Source organism: Macadamia integrifolia, chromosome 9, assembly GCF_013358625.1.
Source record: "Macadamia integrifolia cultivar HAES 741 chromosome 9, SCU_Mint_v3, whole genome shotgun sequence".
Lineage (NCBI taxonomy): Eukaryota > Viridiplantae > Streptophyta > Magnoliopsida > Proteales > Proteaceae > Macadamia > Macadamia integrifolia.
The window spans coordinates 12,939,837-12,962,088 of record NC_056565.1 but is presented as its reverse complement, the minus strand read 5'-3'; the positions used below and the strand labels follow the sequence as shown (position 1 = coordinate 12,962,088).

The 22,252-nt window shown below is 41.3% G+C and overlaps 1 protein-coding gene across 2 annotated transcripts in view; it reads left to right on the top strand.

The window, feature by feature from the left end:
* Positions 1–271: 271 nt before the first annotated feature.
* Positions 272–22,252, top strand: part of LOC122087892 (bifunctional 3-dehydroquinate dehydratase/shikimate dehydrogenase, chloroplastic-like) — a 50,685-nt gene continuing 28,704 nt past the window's right edge. The window contains exons 1-3 of one of the 2 annotated variants that reach the window (XM_042657015.1): positions 272–573; positions 682–923; positions 2,205–2,310. In XM_042657015.1, the coding sequence (XP_042512949.1) occupies positions 553–573; positions 682–923; positions 2,205–2,310 (369 nt within the window). In that variant the 5' untranslated portion in view covers positions 272–552. The remainder of the gene's footprint in view (positions 574–681; positions 924–2,204; positions 2,311–22,252) is intronic. The other variant, XM_042657016.1, reaches the window with a different exon arrangement.

Here is a 22,252-nt window from a genome sequence, read left to right as displayed (position 1 = left end):
CGGGCCAACCCTCAGGGCCCAAATTTTTGAGTCAGTATTAATTCGGGATCAGGGCGGGTCAAGGGTGGGCTCGGACCGTCAAGGCCAAACTTTCACCCCTACTTCGATCCTTGGGGTTTCTGGTTCGGCACTTGAGCTAGGGCTGGGGCTGGGGCTGGGGCTGGGGCTTAACCCAAACCTCGTGTACCCCCGAGCCCCGCCCATTAGAGCGACGTATTCTAATCGCCAACCAAAACAAAACCGCCAACCCAAACACAGATTCCCTGTACAAAAGGTGGGACTGTGAGCTTGACGCTCTGGTACAGACTTAGACTAGAGAGTGATTAATGGCCATCCGGTGCTATAAAGTAGAAACTGAATTGACGATCAAGCTTCGTAGCTCTTAGTAGTGGAGAGTCTGGAGACTGGAGAGGGAGAGAAAATCCCAATTAATTTGTAGCTGGCGATGTTCTAGGACTCCGATTTCTGAGTTCCGACAAGGTCTGCAATTCTGCAAAAAAAGGATCATTCTCAGACCTCTCCATCTTTGATATCAGCTAAGATTTGCTGAAAATGAAGTCTAGCGGCGTCTTGGTAACTCTCTTGATCAGTTCTATCGTGAAGTTTTCGTTTCCTTTCAACTTAGTCAATCTTTTTTTTTTTTCTTCCTGATTTTCTCTTGTTTATATTTTTGGATCATAGTTGGCTTCTACCGATCATCTTCAAATGAGTTGTCGCGGAGGAACGGGGAGGAATTACAGTCTTATTTGTGCGCCTATAATGGGGAAATCTGTCGATCAGATGTTGATTGAGATTGGTAAGGCCAAGGCCGGTGGTGCTGACCTCGTTGAGGTACGCTTGGACTATCTCAATAGCTTCAACCCTCGCCAAGATCTCAAAATTCTCATCAAGCGGTCTCCTTTGCCCACTCTCTTCACTTACAGGTTCAATTAACGTATTGGATTTTTCTCCAACTCTGTTTTGAATCATAAACTGTTGCAAGAACTTGGAATGCCTTTTTCCATGAGAAAATTTTAGTTTGCATTTAAGTAGTGCACGGACTTTATGTTCACTATAGCGTGTTAATCCATCATCGCATTGAAGCAACTGAGTGTGGACACCTGCCTTGTAATTCTTTAAGGAAAGTAGTTTTGACTAATCAGAGCCATGTTGAATTTCATTATCATGATTTGAACTCCCTTGCTTCTGAATGTGAATTCCTTAATCAGTTTCGCAAAGCAATATCACAAAACGTATTGGATCAGTGGCTTTATTTTAAACCTCAAAGTGAAGTGTTTTAATTCCTGATAAATGAGATCCCCTGATCTATTAATAGGAAGGAAAAAGGTCTTTGATCCCCCACTGCATTGTTATGAAAGAAACAAGGGTTAAAGTTTATACTCAACTATTTTAGGTAACCAGTGACACCTTGAAGGTTCACAATTGAGTCATTAGACACTGGTTTTTCTATGGAGACTGAAGCCCTGATGCCTTATCCTCATTTGTAAATGAGAAATTTATTCATCAGAGATTAAAAAACACAGTTTAGGGAACAAAATCCATGGTTCTTAGCAGGGCAATGTGATCACTTTAATTTTGTATTTGTTTTTATCTTAAACATCAATTTGATTGCATAGTACATTCTGCTTTATCAGTAATCTTGAATATTTAAAAGGTTTGATTCTTTGAATTCTTGGCTCATATTATTTTATTCCAATATAACAGTGTTAAAGTCATAAGAACAGTAGATCTAGAAACAGGAATCATTTTTCTTTGACAAATTGGGTATAGAACCAAAATGAGGTGAAAAATATGTGACATACCCATCGATTGTCACCAAAAATTAAACCTGGGTCGACAATTAATGTCATCACCCGTACACAGACGTCAATGGATATGCTTAAGGTATATTTTGTTAAGGTCTTAAGTATTTCTATAGTTTCATTCTGAAGTCGTAAGTATCACTGTTCAAATATTTCTATTGATGACATTCTACTCTGATTGTTATAAGTCATTCCTGATGCTTGAGCGGCTTGCCCCTCTTTTGATGTTGATATTCAATTTTTTCTTCTCACGTTATTGTATAATTAAGTCAAAATGCATTTCTTCCACTCTGAATTACTTCATGACTTTCCATTATGTTATGGAAATGAGAAAGTCCACATTTGAAATCTTCACCTATCAGATTCTTACTTTTTTTTAATTTAATTTTATTTCTTTTGCAGACCAAAATGGGAAGGTGGTCAGTATGAAGGTGATGAAACACAACGATTGGATGCACTTAGATTAGCCATGGAACTGGGAGCTGATTACATCGATGTCGAGCTTCAGGTTGTTTTCTCATTTACATGCCTCAAAATAGTTCAAGTCTTTTAATGGCATTATAACCGCAAGCGTACGGATCAGTGTAGCTACGGGTCGAACACAGGGAGAGCAGCCACTTTATTTTTTATTTCTTTTAATAATGCGAAAGTGAACTGATTAATGGTTGTGATCTAATTCTAATTACCGTCCTAAAAATAACGTCCTAACCATTCGTCATCTAAGAATTTAAAGACGCAAGCCATGCAATTAAAAATAAATAAATAACTGAAAATAAACAACCCACGCAATTAAAAAATAAATAAATAAATAAATAAAAAATGCTGAAATAAAAATAAAGTAAAAGAAAGGGGATAAAGCTAGAGAGAGACTCACAAGTAGGTTTCTCTACTTAGCCCGAGGGATGCATCATAATATGAGCTTCCCTAATTGACCAGAGAGTCACTCTTACAAGGGTTACTCTACTTGGCTTTAGGGAAAGGGAGACAATTAAAATAAAAGTAATAAATTGATGGTTTTATGGCTAGGAGGGGCAAAGCCAACACATACACTAGCCATGAACCTTGGGGGAAAGGGATAGCAATAATGTAACGACTGAAAATAAAAATCCTAAATTAAGAAAGAAAGGGTAGTCAGAAGAAGGAATGAGAGGGGGGAGAGAAGACTACTGAAGGAGCCTACTTACTTGAATCAATGCTTGAACTTGAAAAAAAAATTGCTCCACGGCTCGTGATCTTGTCACCTAGATCTAAACATAAAAAGAACTGAATAAAAATAAAAGATTGTGAGATCATAAATTGCATAAATCATAAACATAAAAAGAACTGAATAAAAATAAAAGAGTACTTGTATTAATTGAAATAAAAAAAACTATTAAAAAAGTGATTAAAGCAAAAATAGAGAAGAACTAAAACTAAAGAGAGAAAGAGGAAGAGAGAGAGCAACTAAAGAAAACTAGAAGAAGAATGAATTGTGTCTCCTCCTCTTACATGAGTTGTATTTATAGGGAATGGAGAGGTAGGGTAACAATTTTCTCTTTCCTAAAAGAGAGAAACCCACAATTGATTGTAAGATCTTTTGAGTCCAAAAGTGCTAAGATGGAGGAGAGAGAAGAGAGAAATAAATTTTGAGAAATTTCCTAAAAATTTTTTTGCTTATTTTCTTTCCTCTTTTTTTTTTTCTAATTTATTTTTCTTCTTTTTTTCTCTCTCCTAGGGACGATTTTTTTTTCTTCCTTTGTGTGATTTGGACAATCTTTGGTGATGATGTGGAGGAGAGAGAAGATTTGGACAATTTTTGGTTCTCCCCTTTTTTTCTCTTTCCTTTTTTTTTTCTTCTCTTCTTGCTTCCACGATTTTGCTTTCCTTTTTTTCTTTTTCTTTTTCTTCTCTTCTTGCTTCCACGATTTTGCTTGCTTCTAACTTGATGTGGAAATCCCCTCCATGCCCTTAGTGCTTTAAGTGAGTGAAAAGCAGGAAATCTTCAACACAATCTTCTAAAAAAAAACAACCATAAGATTTGAACTTGAGACCTCTTGGTGAGCAAGAGAATTTTGTACACCATAGCTCACCAACTAAGCTAGGTAGTTGTTGTTACCAAAAACAAATCTTTAATCACTTAAAGATGTGGTCCATCGATCCTTGTTGGCATTTGGAGTATTCCGTGTACCTCTGGGACAATTGCAAACGGGCTGGTTCTGCATCTCGGTTCAGTTCTGATCCATTATTCTTTTTCTGACCCGAAAAAAGAATAATCATTTGTACGGGTGACCAAACGAATGTGTACTTTTAATTGAACACGTCCATCTTGCTCAGAATTTCGTCCTCTTCGCAACCATGGAAAGAAATAGGACCTCTTTACGTGTAAAATTGAAGATATAGCTCCCGATAGTCCTTAAGGCCTTGAAAATATAAAACCTGCAAAAAGAGAGTAAAACCCAAGGTAGCTCCATTCTAAATATGTAAAATGCATGTTTTACTACCCTAGATTTCACACATAAATGTGTTCATCATACCACAACTCTGCGTGCCATCTAGTTGGAGTGCTCCACGAGTCCTTCTTTATCTTCTCTCGGCCATATTTTTCAAAATTATAGGGAACCCCAAGAAATTCCACAATTTGTAAAAAATCCAAAAAAGATTTCAAATTTTCCAAATAGCTCCCTCCTCAAGAACTTTGAGGATCTTCACAAAGAGGATGAAGATCTTTGAAGAACTTCAAAGAAAACTCGAAGATCTTCGAAGAAAAATTCGGAGAAACCCGACAAAATGCGAAGAACTTCGAAGGATCTTCAAATCTTCAAGGAAGTCCCAAAAACTTGAGCTCACCCACTCACAACTCGTTCTCAACCCAGAAAAATCAAAATGAGAAATGAGTAAGGGGGGACCATTTTATGGTTAAAAAATCTGTTTTCTCAAAAAAAATAACAATAATAATTTTTTGAGATTCTAATTCCAAGGTGTAACTCAAAGATTTTTACCACAAGATACGAGATGGAAATCAAATTCAAATTAAAATTCATGTCAAATTCATGAGGAAAGTAAAAAAATTCAAGTCAAATTCATAAGGAAAGTAAAAAATTCAAGTCAAATTCTTGTGGAAAGTAAAATTCAAGTCAAATTCATGTGGAAACTATAATTCAAACTAAATTCATATGGAAAGTTAAATTCAAATTCATGTGGAAAGTAAAAATTCAAGTCAAATTCATGTGGAAAGCAAAATTCAAGTGAAATTCATGTGGAAAGTAGACATCAAACCAAATTCATGTGGAAAGTAAAATTCAAATTCATGTCGAAAATAAAATTCAAGTCAAATTCATGAGGAAAGTAAAAATTCAAGTCAAATTCATGTGGAAAGTAAAATTCAAGTCAAATTCATGTGGAAAGTAAAATTCAAATCACACTCATGTGGTAGGTAAAATTCAAGTGACGCTCATATGGAAGGAAAAATTCAAATGATATTCAAAGGGAAGATAAAATCCAAAGCACATTCAACTCACATTCATGAAAAGCAAAAATCAAATCAACTTCATAAAGAGAAAAAAGGAAGATTCCAATCCAAAGGTTCAAATTCAAGAATCCCAATCAAAGGACAAAAGGAAAAAATCAAGAAAATAAAAAATCTCATTAAACCAGCCCCAGGCAGCCCAATCTCATTGAACTAGACCTAGGTGGTCCAATCTCATTGAATCGGCCCCAGGTAGCCTAATTTCATTGAATCGGCCCTAGGCGGCCCAATTTCATTAAACCAGCCCCAGGCGGCCCAATCTCATTCAACCGGCCCTAGGTGGCCCAATCTCATTGAATCGGCGCTAGGCGGCCCAATCTTATTAAACAGGAGGCCCAATCTCTTTGAATCGGCCCCAAGTGGCCCGATCTCATTGATCAATTCCAGGGATTAGTGAAAGGAAGCCCAGCCTAGGAAGAACATTTTCAAACACTAACATCTTCTGTAGGGAGGGCTCAAATCTCTGCAAATGATGGCTCAAGAACAGTTTCAAGTACTAACATATTCTATAGGAAGGGCTCAAATCACTGCAAATAATGGCTCAAGAACAGTTTCAAGAACTAACATCTTCTGCAAGGAGGGCTCAAATCTCTGCAAAACGATGGTTTAACATTTTCTAATAGGATCAAAAGTGTTCAAATTTCTTTCATGCAATTGGCAGCTCAGGTAAGATCCTAAACTTTAAAGTAGTTAAGAGATATTACCCGTTGCATTTTCTACTCCATCATTCATTAGCAAGATGACGACAGTACATGCTCCGGGTGACAAAATGTGGTCGTTCTTTTTTTTACCCTTCAGCTATTGACACAGGCCTCGACCAAAGAGGGGCATTCTATAGACAGCCAATTTTGTCATCCTCCTCTGGCTATGATGACTTACGGATCATGGACGTGGCCTCCTGCTTTCAATCGTCGGAGATGACAGTTGACTAAGGTAATCCAACCCAAAAACATTCCATACTTACACAAAATCCCAAGAAGACCCATGTGAGAGAAAAGAAGGGTCCAATTATGACTTTTCATATACGAAGGAATCTGGTCTAAGGCAACCGTACAGATGCATAGTACTCAGAATCATGATTCCAACGATATATGGTATGTCAAAATTGGACCATTGGATCTCCCACAATCATTCTCAGAAGTTGCTCTATGAGCGCCCAAACCCCGCCCATGCAAGCCCTCACACCTTGCTTTGAGCGCACAAATCTTGCCTATACAAGCACCCACACCTTGCCATGAGCTCCCAAGCATGCACCATTTGGTTTGCGAGCCCTATGAGCCCCGACGCCCCTATAGGAACCCCGTGTGCACCGACACAGAACCCCCCAGGCCCCAGCACCCCCGCTGGAGCCCCAGCACCCCCACAGGAGCATCGGAGCCTCAGTGCCCTAGTCAGAGCACTAGAGCCCCAGTGCCCCCGCCGAAGCATTGGAGCCTTAACGCCCCCGTCAGAGCCCCGGCACCCCGGTATGAGCGATCGAAATCCTCATTCCAGTGTCTGAATTTATGATGAAATTCCTTCTTCACCCGCCTATGTACTCTGTATTGCCCTGCTAGTATAGACTATACTGTGACCTCCCATTGGCCCAAATAAGCATCTTTTCATCTCATTGGCCCTAGAAAGTATCTCTACACCTCATTGGCCAAAGAAATTCACCCTTCACCCCATTGGTCCAAAAGTTCACTTTGTTACCCAATTGGTTTAGAAAATTCACTTTTTAACCACTTTGGCTAAGCAAATCTCCCTTTCCTCCCCATTAGTCTAAAAAATCTATAAGTACCCCCTTCCCTTTGGTTTTTCACACTCAAGCCTCCTAGTGAGCATCCCTTGTAGAGAACTCTGCCCTCACTCCTCCCCTCCCCCCTTGAGGTTCTTCAAGTCTTTGGAGAGATCTTCATAAGATTCAAAGTGTTCTTCGTGCCTTTGAAGTTTTTCAATCATCTAAATTTTTGTGTGAGCATTTTGTGTAGGAGAAACTTTGCCTTAGTCTCCCCACCTTTGAGGTTCTTCAAGTCTTCGAAGCGATCTTCATAAGATTCGAAGTGTTCTTCGGGCCTTCGAAGTTCCTCAATCATTTGAGTTTTGTCAAGCCCTCCCATAGCCTATTCCTAGGGGAAGCTCTATTGGAGTGCCACCTCAGCCTAACTGTGATACCCTCCTTTCTAAGCCCGATTTATTTACCTGATCGGTTCGGTTTGGTTGTGTAGGATCTGAACCCGAATGAGTTGAGACGGGTACACTATGGAACATGATAGCAAGGGTGACACTAAACTCTGGTTGGCCAGATGAGTCTGAACTAGTGCCTAGTAAAGTCTGCATTCCCAAGCCCTGCACTTGCACGTATCACAAGGCCATGTACGGATAATAAAAGTACATAGCCATATTTTATGATGAATACATATTTTAAATCATATATCAGGAGTGAAATACATGTCATAAGGTATGTCCCGTCAAAATCCTAATTATTTGGCTAAGTTTTGACCGACTAGTGGGTGGTCATAGGTGGGTCAAACCCACCAGTGTGACTTACCTATCTGATCATTAGATATTTTGACCAAAGCATAAATAGCATTATGCCTTTTCTTTTTCCTCATTTAATGCTTTAGAAGGTGGGTGAGAAGAGTAAAGAAGAGAGAGAGAGAGAGAGAGAGAGAAGAAAGAAAGAAAGAAAAGGGAAGAAGAAAGAAGGAAAAGGAAAAAAAAAAAAAGGAAGAAATGCTCATGGTGTGACGTTGAGGTTAGATCTTTCCATTTCGGCCCATAAAAGTGTTCCTCGTCTTGAGATCTTGTTAATCCCACTTGAGAAGATGAATCTAGTGTTTACTAGAAGACCTATATGTTGATTTTGAAGGTTTAGATGAAGAAAGCGCAAGATTTGAAGAGCATTTGATGATTTCTTGAGTTGAAGAAGAGATTTGGAGTTTTGAAGGTGTTTTTGAGCAAAGAGGTATGATTTGCACTTAAACCCTTGAATTAATCCTAGATCTAGGTTGGAATCACATCATAGGACCTTATATGTGTGGAAAATGTGATCGAATCAACACCTCGTAGTTTCCCCAAGATGGGATGAAGAGTGGAAGTGAACAGTAGAAACTCACTGTAGACCTGTGGGCCGCATTGGTAGGCTCTGTCGCCCAGTCATGACTAAGCTTTCGGCCCGATCGATGGGCTAGACCGGTGGGAGCCCAACCTGTCGGTAGGGGCCCATCGGTTTGGACAGAGCCCTTGGCCCAACCGATGGGCATGACTGAGGTGCCTGGCTTATCGGTTCACCTACCAATGAGGCCTATCGGGCTCCGATAGGGCCCAAATTTGTCAGGCAACCTCTTATAGTGATTTTAAACATGTTGAGATCATTGTACTTCGTTGGTTATGATCCTAAAGTACAGATATACTAAACTTGACCTTTTTTTATGTTAGATTTTACTAGAAACTCGCGTCACCATACATCGAATCTCCCTCGTACCAAGGGTGAACATTGTATATATCTAGGTAAGTGGGAAGTGGACGTCGACTTTATTTTTGGAGTGTGTTTGCATCATTCCATAATTTTTGTGGACTAGCCATGTCATCACTTTATCACTGTGTGTAGACTAGCCATCCACAAATGCCATTTGCATGCATTGTCTTATGCATTATGAAATTCATTTATGATTTGTTATGCTGTAACTTTAATTATTAAATGCTTAATTCTTGCTATAAATTATGAGATGAATGATTTCAATTATTGAACATGATGTATTGCTAGATTAGATGCCATAGTCAGCTTGAAAACGAATGCATTAGTCGCCTGTGGAATGGGACATGGTGGCACTATGCAGTCGTACTATCTCATATAGAAGTATGCAATTAAGAATGAAATTTCCCTATGCTATGACCCTTCCCAACAAGGGTTTAGGTGTTGGATATATCACTAGGGAGAAACCCGAGGTTGTGTACCAATGGTGGTGGTTAGAAGTACGCCCGGTTGATCACTAGGACAGTCGACAACTTTAGTAATATAATCAGAGGGCCAATCGTACTGCATTTATTTTAATATCATTTACTTTAATATCATTTACTTTAATTTCATTTACTTTAATGTGGTTGAAAAACAGCAATTTACTTTTTTTAGTACCCACATCTGGCCTTCTCCGATAACCCTATGGGCGTATCGTGGGATGGGATTCGCGACTCGTACCAGGGGTATACGCCTACTGTGATTGTGAGTAGTACATAACCTATGACTTAGCAATGTTGCTTAGGTGATTTAGGATAATAAAAATGGACTTTGCATTCATATAGGTTCATTTGTATCGTAAATGCTTGTTTAGTCTTTTTTTTCCCTTACTGGGCTAGTGAGCTCATCCCACATGCACACCATTTTTAAATGATCTTATAAGTTTTTTGGTTGAGGAGCTAGAGTCGGGACCCACTATAGAATTTTTAGCTGAGGACTGGTGGGTCCCTGAAGATCTTGGGCACAGTACTGAGTGCCCGTGCTAGAGCTATGTTGTAGGACAAAAACAGCGATACCTAACCCGAGATTCTTTTTGATTCTTTGTTATGTTACCCCTTTTGTGCTCTAGATACTTAAATTGTATTTCTTATGTATATATCACGCCTACGGGCCCACATGTAAATGTAATATGTAACACAATTTGGGTATCAAGAGTATTGGGGTATTTATAGGTATATACATACAAGACTTCCGCTAGAATACAGATTCTACTATTTTTAGTTGTGTATATGCTATGTTGCGATTACTGCATCAAATGATCCTGGTAGGTTTTAGGTTAACAGGAGTAAATTTGGTCACCTGTCCAGTTCTGTGAGAATGGGGTGTGACTCTAGCCCTCCCATAGCTTATTCTAAGAGGAAGCTCTGCTAGAGTGCCACCTCATCGTGGCCCTCCCATAGCCTATCCTCAACAGAAGCTCTGTCAGAGTGCCACCTTAGCCAAAATCAAGAAGTAGCTCATCCCTAGCAGAAGCTCTGCTGATTTGCCACATCAACCTAGCCTTCCTATAGCCTATCCCCAGTGGAAGCTCTTTCGAAGTGCCACCTTAGCCAAAATCTAGAAGTAGGTCATCCCTAGCGGAAGCTCTGCCTAATTGCCACCTCAGCCTAGCCCTCTTATAGCCTATCTTCAATGGAAGCTCTATCGGAGTGCCACCTTAGCTAAAATCCAAAAGTAGCTCATCCTTAGCAGAAGCTCTGCCGAATTACCACCTCAACCTAGCCCTCCTATAGTCTATCCCCAACAGAAGCTCTGTCAGAGTCTACTACAGCTAAAATCCGGAAGTAGTTTATCCCTAGCGGAAGCTTTGCCGAACTGACACCTCAGTCCAAATCCAAAAGTAACCGTTCTTAAGCAGAACTTTGTCCGAATATTACCACAGTTAGCATCACTCAAAAAAGGAAGTTGGAGGTTCAGACCATCTTCTCCTAAGCCAGGAGAATTCACAAGAAAGTTTGTGCCGACACTAATTGGGGTTCCACCCCTCTTGAGCAGTAACAGGGGTCAAGCTTGGGTATAATTTCTCACCCAAATTAGCATAATGTGGACTTTATATTGACCTTGTTTTAGTATATATAATTATTTAAATTTTATCAATGTATATATGTGTGGTAACTTAGTTATGCATACATAATAGAAATAAATTGTAAAAAATGTTTGTTTTTAAGCATCTAGTGGGAAGACAGGTTGAATCGGATAGATTGGGTGCCTAATACCTTCCCAATTCTGCAACCTGACATGTACCCTAAATCTCTGAACTAGACCAACTTTTAGGCCCTTTTCTCAGGAACTAGGCCCACTCCTAGGTCCTAGGCCCATAATCCTAGGTGGCGACTCCAAACCCTTTTGTATGATCCCAATCCCCCATATTGGACCATCATCAAACACTCGTCTCAATGACGACCTTTACACTCCTACGAAATAGACCTCCACGTATTTCAGAGCAACGGTAAGGCGGAACAACGATGTCGAGCCCACAGGTAAGCACACACGACAAACCCCTCCTTAAGAAAGAGAAAGAGAGGAGAGAGGGACGAATGCAAGTCCTTTTTCCCCTCCCACAAAGGGGGAGAAGAGAAATCTCCGGCTGCTACCCTCACACCTACCCCTACGTTTCTAAACCCAACGTCTATGGTGGCCCATTCGGAATCAGTTGCTCTTTCTAAGTCAATTTTACTTTGTTCCAGGCTATTTGCTTGGTGGCAAGTAACCCTTTCCTGGTCACCCCTTCCACGTGTGGATTAGGCCAGACTTGGAAGAACTCAAACCCATAAACCCGCTTTCAAGGTGAGGGAGCCCAAGACTTTCAACCCACACTAAATTTCTTTTGAACCATGGGATCAACCACCATAAGACTGATATGGGATCATTACACCTCCACCAAGAGGAAATGAGATTTCTACCCCTTATTGAGGGAGGAGAGAGATAAACAAAGGAAGCATTTTCATAGGCCACGCTCCCAAATAGAGAACACTCTCATTTTTTTTTTTTTTTTTTTGGTGCAAGAACTTTGCTAGTCTCACGTAGGAAATGTCAAATTCACGAGTGAGCGTAAATAAGAGTATCTCAATTGCCTCTCTGGTTTCATTAATTGTATGTTTAAGTTAGTTTTTATTCTTAAATTTTGGAAATAACTGGACCATAAAATAATTAACAGTCTAGGATTTTAGAATTGGAACTGAGTAACTTATTGGCCCTGTTCTTAGAATTGGAACTGAGTAACTTCTTGGTCCTAACCCCTTAGGATTGGAACAGTTAAAGAGAACTAGACCGATTTTCTAGTGGATCAATTGATGAAAGTCGATTGACACAAGGAGACCACATTCCCCACTATCGCTTGAAGGCAGTTTGCAACAATTTTGGCAATGAACTTATATAATAAGTTACAAAAAGTAATGGGTCTATAACTCTGAAACTTTATAGCATTAGTTTTTTTTTTTTTTTGCTAAGAATCAGAGTCACACCCCACCCCATATAGGCCAAGGTATGTCGCACTGGATTTCCAAACCCAGTCAACCTACCTCCACCAAGATCACAGAAGCAGTCAACTACCTCACTATGCCATAAGATCTCTAATACCAATCAGAGTACGCATATAAAATTCATAACATTACCACTACCAATGGTGATTTTTCTACAATAAATACATCAAACAGGCCCAATTCGAATGAACCCAAAGTTCAATAAATAATAGTTACATCATACATCCATTGTAAGTATAAATCGACAAGATAAGAAGGGAACATCTATTTGCATCCACAATGTCTTGCAGACACAACTTCACAAACTTCGTTGAACTCCTATCCGCTTTAGCTCCAGTTTTACCATCTTAAAAGAGATATCCACAAGGAGTAAGCTACACTAGCCCAGTGAGGGGTGAGCAGGCAAGCATACACATTCAATCATGATGCCAATGCATGCTCACAAACGTAATCCATAACCATGATGCCACAATGCACATTTATTTGATCCATTTTAAATTAAATATTCTTTTCTAGTTACCAAGTCTCAAATATGGTTATACGTTCTATAAGCAACGTAGGTGGTATCCCCTCCCCAGTACGTCAAGCTCCATAGATATAAGCTAGTTGCAAGCAGGAGTTAGTCAGTCCCAAAAAGAACCTTGGTCCTCTAGCTAACCCCTAAATAGTAACCGCTGATAGTCACATTACCAAAAAAACCATCGGTCACCCATGTTGTCCGATAGCCATGCGTATAATATGTTGTACTATATTGTGCCCACCTTGGATATATTCCATTGTACCATAGACATAATAGTCCCCCAAGACCTACCACTGATATGGGATTTGCCATTATATCACCCCTATTGGCAAGGGGTTATCTCACTAGGTTATGATCCTAGCCCAATGTAATCCTATATGAATAAAATCAGCCAATATCATCCATAGATCCATACCACCTTTGACCTCTAGGCCCACGTTACCGGAATCATCCCTTAGCCACACTGTACCATAGACCATCAAAGCTATAATCATAGCGATAATATTGATCTCTGGGCCTATAGTACCAAAATCACCTCTCGTCCACACCATGCCCCAGACCGTCAATACCACAGTTACAACCATAGATCACATCCACAATTCATAGTCACAATATCCAGAGTATCCACCGTCCACATGTGCAATAAGATTGTGGACATCTAATTTTGTCACCCTCCTCTGGCTATGATGAAATATGGATCCTGGGCATGACTTTTGGCTTTTGACCGACAAAGGTGTTGATGGAAACAATCCCCTACCCAAAACCATGAAAATCCCCGCATAGGAGAGAGAAAGGTCTAATTTTGACTTTTTATATATGAAGGAATCTGGTCAACATGATCATACAGATGAATAGTGCTCGAAAATACGATTCCAATGATATATAATACGCCAAAATCAGACCGATGGATCTCCCGTAATCATCACTGGAAAAACCTATAATCATGTACGTGCTGCGTGCTCTGGCCAACAGGCTAGCCAGCGCTTGTGCTCGCTACCCACGGGCTGCAGCACATGCACGTAGCCATGCCAAGCCCCACAGCCATGCACACATCCATGCACATAGCCCCACAGCCATGCACATAGCTATGCACACAGCCCCACAGCCATGCACACAGCCATACACACTGCCCTGCTGCCCATGGGCTGCTGGGCTGCGCCCCTGTGGGTGCACTAGCCTGTGCCCCCGCAGCTGTGCCCCAGCAAGCATAGGCATGGCCTTACAACCTTGCCCACCCTGCTGCCCATGGGTCTGCTGGCCTACATCCCTGAGAGCATAGACCCTGCTACTACACCCCCTCATGCACATATGCATGCTGGCCAGCAGGCCAGCCTGCACACCTACGTGCGTTGGCTGCTGCCCATGCATGCAAGCGCCTACACACTCGTGCCAGCCTAGCCCACACACCCGTGCCAACTTGACCCACACATGCTATGCACATTGCCCCAAACACCCATGCATTCATGCACCCGTGACATCACCTTTTTCCGGCTGAACCTTCTCTCTCCTCTTGCTTTTCTGAAAACTACTTTTTCTGGCTGAACCTTCTCTCTCCTCCCGCTTTTCTGAATCCTGCATTTTCTGGCTAAACCTTCTCTCTCCTCCCACTTTTCTAAAAATTGTTGTTTTTGGCTAAACCTTCTTTCTCCTCCCGCTTTTCCAAAAACTTCCTTTTCTGGGTAAATCTTCTCTCCTCCCGCTTTTTTGAAAACCACCTTTTTTGGCTAAACCTTCTCTCTCATCCTGCTTTTTTGAAAATCACCTTTTTTGGCTAAAGTTTCTCTCCTCTTGTTTTTCTGAAGATACCTTTTTTCAGCTAAAATTTCTCTCCAGTTTTTCTGAAAATTACCTTTCTCCGGCTAAATTTCTCTCTCCTCCCTTTTTTCCAAAAATCATCTTTTAGAGGCTAAAATTTCTCTCTCCTCCCATTTTTTTGAAATTCACATTTTTTTGACTAAAATTTTTCTCCTCCCATTTTTTTTGAAAAACCCCTTTTACCTACTGGACAAAAGCCCCCCACCCATTTTTACCTTCAACCCTCCCTTTACCCATTAGACAAAAATCCTATCTCCTCACTTTAGGGAAGAGCCCCCCTTTTCGTCCATTGTATAAAGGGATTCTCCCTCTCCTATTTGGCTGAAAAAAACTATAAATACCCCCCTTAGAAAAAACACACCAACACACCATAATCCCCCTCCCCTTTCATAGTAAAATTTTTCTCCCCTCCCCCTTCCTGATTTTCTTCTGATCTTCAGAGCGATCTTCGTCAAGATCCAAAAACTCATTCAAATCTTCAAAATGTTCTTCGGGATCTTGAAGATCTTCAATCCAAATTCTTAGTTAGATCTAGTTTTTAGCCAAAAATAGTACATTCTTGAGCCACCTCCCTTGAGTGTTCTTGAGCATTCTTGAGCTTTCTTGAGATAGAAACCCCCCCTTTTTTGAGGTTCTTCGGGTCTACGAAGAGATCTTTATGAAGATCTGAAACTCTGTTAGGATCTTCAAAGTGTTCTTCAGGACTTTAGAGTTCTTCAATCCATTTTTAGGTCAGCCCGTTTCTTTTTAGAAATTACCTTTCCTAGCCGAACCTCTATCTGAGTGTCCCTGGAATCTTTCTAGAAATAGCCATTCCCAGCGGAGCTCTATCGAAGTGCCACCTCAACCTAGCCCTCCTTTAGCATTCCCAGCAGTAACTCTGTTGGCTTGCCACCTCATCCCAAGCTCAGAAATAGCCTTCCCTATCCAAATTTTTGTCCGAATCCAAATATGGAAAAAGCCTTCCCTAAGCCGAAGCTCTGTCCGAATCCAAATCCGAAAATAGCCTTCCCTAGATGAAGCTCTATCCGAATCCAAATTCGAAAGCGACTATTCCTAGCTGAAACTCTGTTTGAGTACCATCACAATCAGCATCTTCTAAGAAAGGAAGTTCAAGAGCAATACCATCTTCCCTTAGGCGACAAGAATACAAAAGACAATCTGAACTGGTACTAGTCAGCGGCCCACCCCTCTTGACCCGAAATAGGGGTTAAGTTCAGGTATAATTTCTCAATCAACTCATCATAATGTAGACTTTATACATGCCTTGTTTTAGTGTATATAGTAGTTTGAATTCAATTGATGTATATATTTGTGATAACTTAGCCATAGATGTGGAATAGTAATATTTGTGGAAAATGTTCGTTCTTAAAGCATCTAGCAAGAAGACCAGTTGAACTAGGCAGATTGGATGCTTAACACCTTCTCAACTTTGTAACCTGACACTTACCTTAAATCTCTAGACCAGATCAAATTTTAGGCCCTTTTCTCAGGCATCGGGCCCACCCACGAGTCCTAGGCCCATAACCCTAGGTGGCGACTCCAAAATCCATTTGTATGATCCCAATTCCTGAATTGAACCATCATCAAAACCCCCATCTCAAATTATAAATTTTACACTCTTGTGAAATAGGCCTCCATGTATCTCTGCATGGTGATATAGTGGTGCGAGGCCCGTAAGTAAAGCACACACAACTTGAACCCCTCCCCTCACATGAGAGTGAAGAAAGAGAGAGGAGATAGGATGGGGATGCATAGTCCATTCTTCTCCGCCTTCACCCTCATAGTGGAGACTCCACTGGGGACAAATGTCAAGCTTCTGATACTAGATTCTACCTTTAAATGCAAGAACATTTTGCACCACATTTGTTTGAAACACATGTTTGGCTAGCCCTATGTTTGTAATTGTATTCACTAACTGCATCATGCATCGTGCTGGAAAATGTGTGTGCATGTCATGGAGAGTGCTCTAAGAGCAAATGATACCCGCTTCCTATAGAAGAATGAAAGGTATCGTCAAATGGCGAGGATGTTGTATATATGCCAGCACCCTTAGGGAGGTCCGTGCACTTTATAACATTCTGAGATTGAATGCGTCATCAAATGGCGAGGATGTCCGTATTTGTGCCAGCACCCTCAGGGAGGTCTGAGCACTTTATGACATTCTGAGATCAAATGATGGTTACCCTACATTACACTTTTGCACACAATCACTCATGGTTCCACCGCCTCTTGACCAATTGCTTAACCTCATGTGTAGTCACGAGTAATGGGAAAAGAAGTCACCCCCTTTATCTCGTACCTATGGGTATATCAAAAGGATCACGTACCATGCATATATAGATCCTATCAAGGAAGCCTTGTCGGTCCTATTGCATCCACCACATGCTCGCGTCATGTAAAAAATAGATGAAGAAGCTAGGAGCACCACAAGCTAATTGTAGAACTTGTTTGCGGGTCTTGAAAAGGAAGGTTCTTATGTTCCCATCATAAAAAATTGCTTTCTTAAAGTGGGTTTCGAAAAGGTGTCCCTCCTCCTTAAGGAAAAATTCCAAATATGTGATTCAGGGGCAATCCCGTCAGAGTCACGTCAAGTCCCGAGAAGTCCCAAGAAAAATCAGGAGGAAGGACACCTAGTGGGAAAAGAGCGAGGAAAACATGACTTAATTACACTGAATTTCTTATGGGAATATTCTCAACAACCATTCGGATGAACTTCCCGCTTATGGCATTGGGTGGACCAAGGGCATCAAACCCTATCCACCCCTACCATTTAGCGGACTGACCTTGGATGAATTAATTTTTATTAATTTAGTGAATGTATGAACAAGGGGTTGGGAATTCAAGAATCCTAAAATAAACCACTTTTGGTTCAGGCACAATTCTACACCTCAAGTATTCACCATGGTCCCTTTAGACCCTTCAGGGTAATCGGTTGACTCGCCTTAATCCAGAGTCACCTCTGTTATCTCTTTGAGATTGTCTAGTACCAGGTGATTACAGCCCAGTAAGCATGGATCCACCCCACATGGAAACAGCCGAATAGGCCTAGGTCCGTCCCATGGAGACTTTATAGAAAGAAATAGCTGAAGTCAAAAGAGGGATGGCTCAGATACTGCATACACTTTAGAACCCTCCCAGAGCTGATCCCAGAAATGAGCCGGCACTACCAATGGGAGATGTGGACCAGAATGGAGCTATAGGTCATTGTGGGAATTCTTCCCGAGTTGAATCAGGGGAACCAGAGCATGTCTGGCCAACCGATCAGAGAGGATATTCACCTACCCGTCTGAATGGTCAACAAGGGGCCTATTCCAGGGTCCCTCCTCTTGGGGTAGTAATCAAAGATGAAGAAGAGGAATTTACAGCACATGTCCACTTTGAGCCTCCAGAAACGGAGACAAAAAGGAGGCTCAGAGAGTAGTTAGAGAAGTTGGAGAACATGATTCGAGCAGGAAAAGGCTCAGAAGGCCAAGTAGTGGATTCTAAGGAAATGAGTTTCTTCTCTAGAGCAAGAATTCTAGAAAAATTCAAGTGGTAGATTGATAGGTTTGATGGGCCAGGAGACCCCAAATGGAGCTACAGTTCATCGTGTGAATTCTTCCCTAGTTGACTTAAGGGAGCCAAAGTATGTCTGGCCAACCGATCAGAGAGGACCTTCACCTACCCATCTGAATGATCAACGAGGGGCTATTCCAGGGGCCTTCCTCCTAGGGTAGTGATCAAATATGAAGAAAAAAAATTTGCAGCACATGTTCGCTTTGAGCCTCTAGAAACGGAAAAAGAAAGGAAGCTCAGAGACTAGTTAGAGTAGTTGGAGAACATGATTCGAGCAGGAAAAGGCTCAGAAGACCAAGCAGTGGATTCTGAGGAAATGACTTTATTCTCTGGAGCAAGAATTCCAAAAAAATTCAAGCGGCAGACTAATAGATTTGATGGTTCAGGAGACCCCAAGGCTCATCTCAAGGTCTTCCTCAACATCACCAAGTCGTGGTAACTTGTGGATAACCAGATGGGGCAAGCCTTCAAGTTAACCCTATTGGGACTAGCATTGAGGTGGCTCACATAATTGGAGTCATCACAAACTCAGAATTGGTCAACGGTGGTGAAGCCCTTCACCAAACAATACTCCTACAATACTAAGGTGGATGTGAAACGTCGGGAGCTTGAAATGTTGAGGCAGCAGTATAAGGAAGGATTCACCACCTACTTGATGAGATTCAGAGAGAAGGCCGCCAAGATGGTAGATAGGCCTTCAGAAGCAGATCAGGTAAAGATGTTAATAGAGAACTTGTGAAAGCCCTATTATGATGTTCTTTACTATCAGCATTTACAAACTTTTGATACCTTGATAGCCACCACCACACAGGTGGAGAATAGAATTCTGAGAGAGGCCCAGTATCAAGGATCCTCGCAAGATGCAAGGAAGAACACCTGAGTCAGACTGGGAAAGGGTCTAGAAACTAATATGGTGAGTGCAGTTCAGAAATCAGTCTCACCAGCCACATCTTCACAACCCTTCATAATACAAGCAGATGCACCCGCCCAAAAGGCTCCTCGCCCAAGAAGGTAGTTTTCTGATCTGGGAATGCCCATAACAGCCACATATGAGAAGTTAAAGAAGCAAGGATTGCTAGGGATAGTGGTTCCAAGAGTGATCAACAACCCTCCTCCAGCTTGGTATAGGGATCATGAGTATTTTGCCTACCACACTCAGAAAGGGCACAATACTAAAAGATGTTTGGGTTTATAGCATGTAATTTAAGACTTGGTAGACAATGGAATCATTGAGGTCAAGATCAAGCAGCCTCCCAATGTCAAAACCAACCCATTCCCTGATCATGTGAACAATCTGGATAAAGAAACTACGAAGAGTGACCCCACTCAACTCATTATACCTAGAGCTCGGAAGAATCATATGAGTGCTTGTGCTTATAAAAGAGTCATGAGTCAAAGGGCTGGAATCATAAGAATCCCTAGAAGATGAGAATCATTAGAGGAAGAGTCAGAAGATCGAGTGCCCCCCGTCCATCCCTCCTCATCAAAAGAATCCACCACACTGCTTTACCAGCCTCCGCTATATCATCAACCTTTCCCCCACCATCAAAGTGGAGGAACCTCTTCATCCTATCACTCCCAATCTTCATACCCTACCTCTCACATTACATCATCCTCATACCATTCCACTTCATATCCCTCATCACCCTCACACCAATCCCATTCTCAAGGTTCAATGTATAACCCAAAAGAAGGATGAACGGAGGTGTATGATTGGAAGGATATGCTTACACTACCAGATTCCCCAAAGATGACTTCATTAATAGGGTCAGTAAATGCATTAGGGGAAGACCAGGAGAGTGATCCCACTTCTCTAATTCAGCCTGCTGTAACTTTAGAAGACAATCCAGAGGTAATTGAAGAGATTACAACTAATCTTCTCAGAGCAGTAACCATATTGACCATAGGGGAGCAGATCAAAGAATACACTTCCTTAAACCACATAGGGAGTGACATAGAGGATGATGAGTTAGGATTGGTCCAACTTCAAGCTAGTAATGATAGGACCAACCCTATGAAAATCTTTTTGTCCATACACTCTGAATACTATGAGCGTTTGGATGCCGAAGAATTTGATGGTCCTGAGGAATCTGATGAAGAATCAAGTGGGAGTGAAATCAGCAAAGAAAAGGATGATGACGATGACGATGGGGACAAAAATGAAGATGAGAAGGATGGAGATGACTCTGGTTCTCGAGAGGATGATAGGTATCCAGACTAGGATGACTACCAAGGGCTTTGGTACAATGATTATAATGATGAGTTAGAATATTACTTACTAGAACATCTGATGTGTTTCTCAGTCTATGCCATTGGCAATGATGACCTGGTAGCTGATCCAACAGGTGGCATTTACCCATCCCTATGTATGGAGGGAGATGACTCTACATCAGATTCAGAAAATGAGGGGAAATCTGGAGAGCCAATGCAAGTTTATATGGATGAATAGTACTCCACATTTGAGTTGGAGGAAAAAATGTGTGAAGTGTATTCCAACACATTGAGAATGCAAGAAAGGATAGAAGAAATTGACAAAATGTTAGGGGAAGTAACCGTCAGTGATCTTTACTACTGGGAGCAATTGGATTATTTAGAGGAAATAGGACCAGATGACACAATCACAGAGGCAGTAGACACTGCATTCCAATAACTTTCTAATGCAGTCAAGAAGTAAGAGCTAGGGTGGTGGATATTTATGGAGGTCCTCGAATTTTCACCCCAAGCAAGGAAGGAGAATTAGAAGAAGATGATTCTATGGTAGGAATAATCACCCTAACCAACAGTGATGATGAAGATAGTTATCCCATGGAGATTATTGTAAAAACCAACCAACGTGATGGAAACTAGAAGTGGGAAAGACTATAAGGGCAAGGATCTAGCAGTAGAACAACCAAGGGCTAATGAGGCCAAAACTAGCAGCGTGAAGAAAGAGCCAGAGAACCCAATCTTGGCTTAACTCAAGAAGTCCCAGGCAAATATCTCCATTTGGGGATTATTGATGGCGTCCCCTTTGCACAGTGAGGCAGTCTTGAAGTCTCTCGCTAGTGTGCAATTACCGATCGAGATAAATCTTACACACCTCGCACGTATAGAAGGGGCAACATATGCAGTGCAGTCTTTGATGTTCTTAGATTCTGAGCTTCCTAAGGAAACCCAACACAATCAGGCTCTCCACATTACAGTTGAATGCCTTGACAAAGTGGTTCCCCATGTTCTTGTTGACAACGGGTCCGCTTTGAATGTGCTACCATTGAGACCAACAAAGAGTATAGGCATCAACTTGGAAGAAATGAGGCCAACCACCAAAACCATAAGAGCATACGATAATACTAAGAGAAAGATCCTTGGCATCATTATCCTTGCTATAAAGATTGACCCGGTGAAGTTTGATGTTGATTTCTAAGTCATTGATATATCAACAGCTTTTAACATGCTCTTGGGGAGGCCTTGGTTGCATCCTGCAAAGGCAGTGTCCTCTAGTCTCCATCAAAAAATGAAGTTCATTCATGAGGGGAAGGTGGTCTTAGTGGTCAGAGATCCTGAAGTGGTTAACATTTTGGCTAACATTGAAAATGGGGAAGAACAAGACCAGGAGGTGCAACTGAGTGGTTTTGAAATAAACACCACTTGTGTAGTTATTGCCGAAGAAGCTCCAAAGGAGAAAATCCTGGCTAACTATGAAGCCATCTGGAGTCCGCTAGTGAATCAGATGATGAAGAACATGCAGTATTTTCCTTACATGGGACTAGGGAAATGTCACTAAAGAGTTTCAAATCAGCCTAGCTTGGCGGTGAAGAAAGGAAAGAATAGTTTCAGGTACACTCCTCCAACTGTCAAAGGGTAGAAAGTGTTGAGGATGACTAGGAAGATCTTTGTCACTTACTACCCTACTCTCAATGGATACTCTGTGAAAGAAGGAGAGGATTTCCCCTTTTGTGAAAATGTGGAGCCATGGTTTGATGAAACCGCAGCCAAGATGTAACCAAGACTTGAAATTTTCTTCCAAGATAAGTTCGATTGGGTGACTCATGAAGTGGAACAACAGAAAATGCTAGTCAACGAAGGTGACCA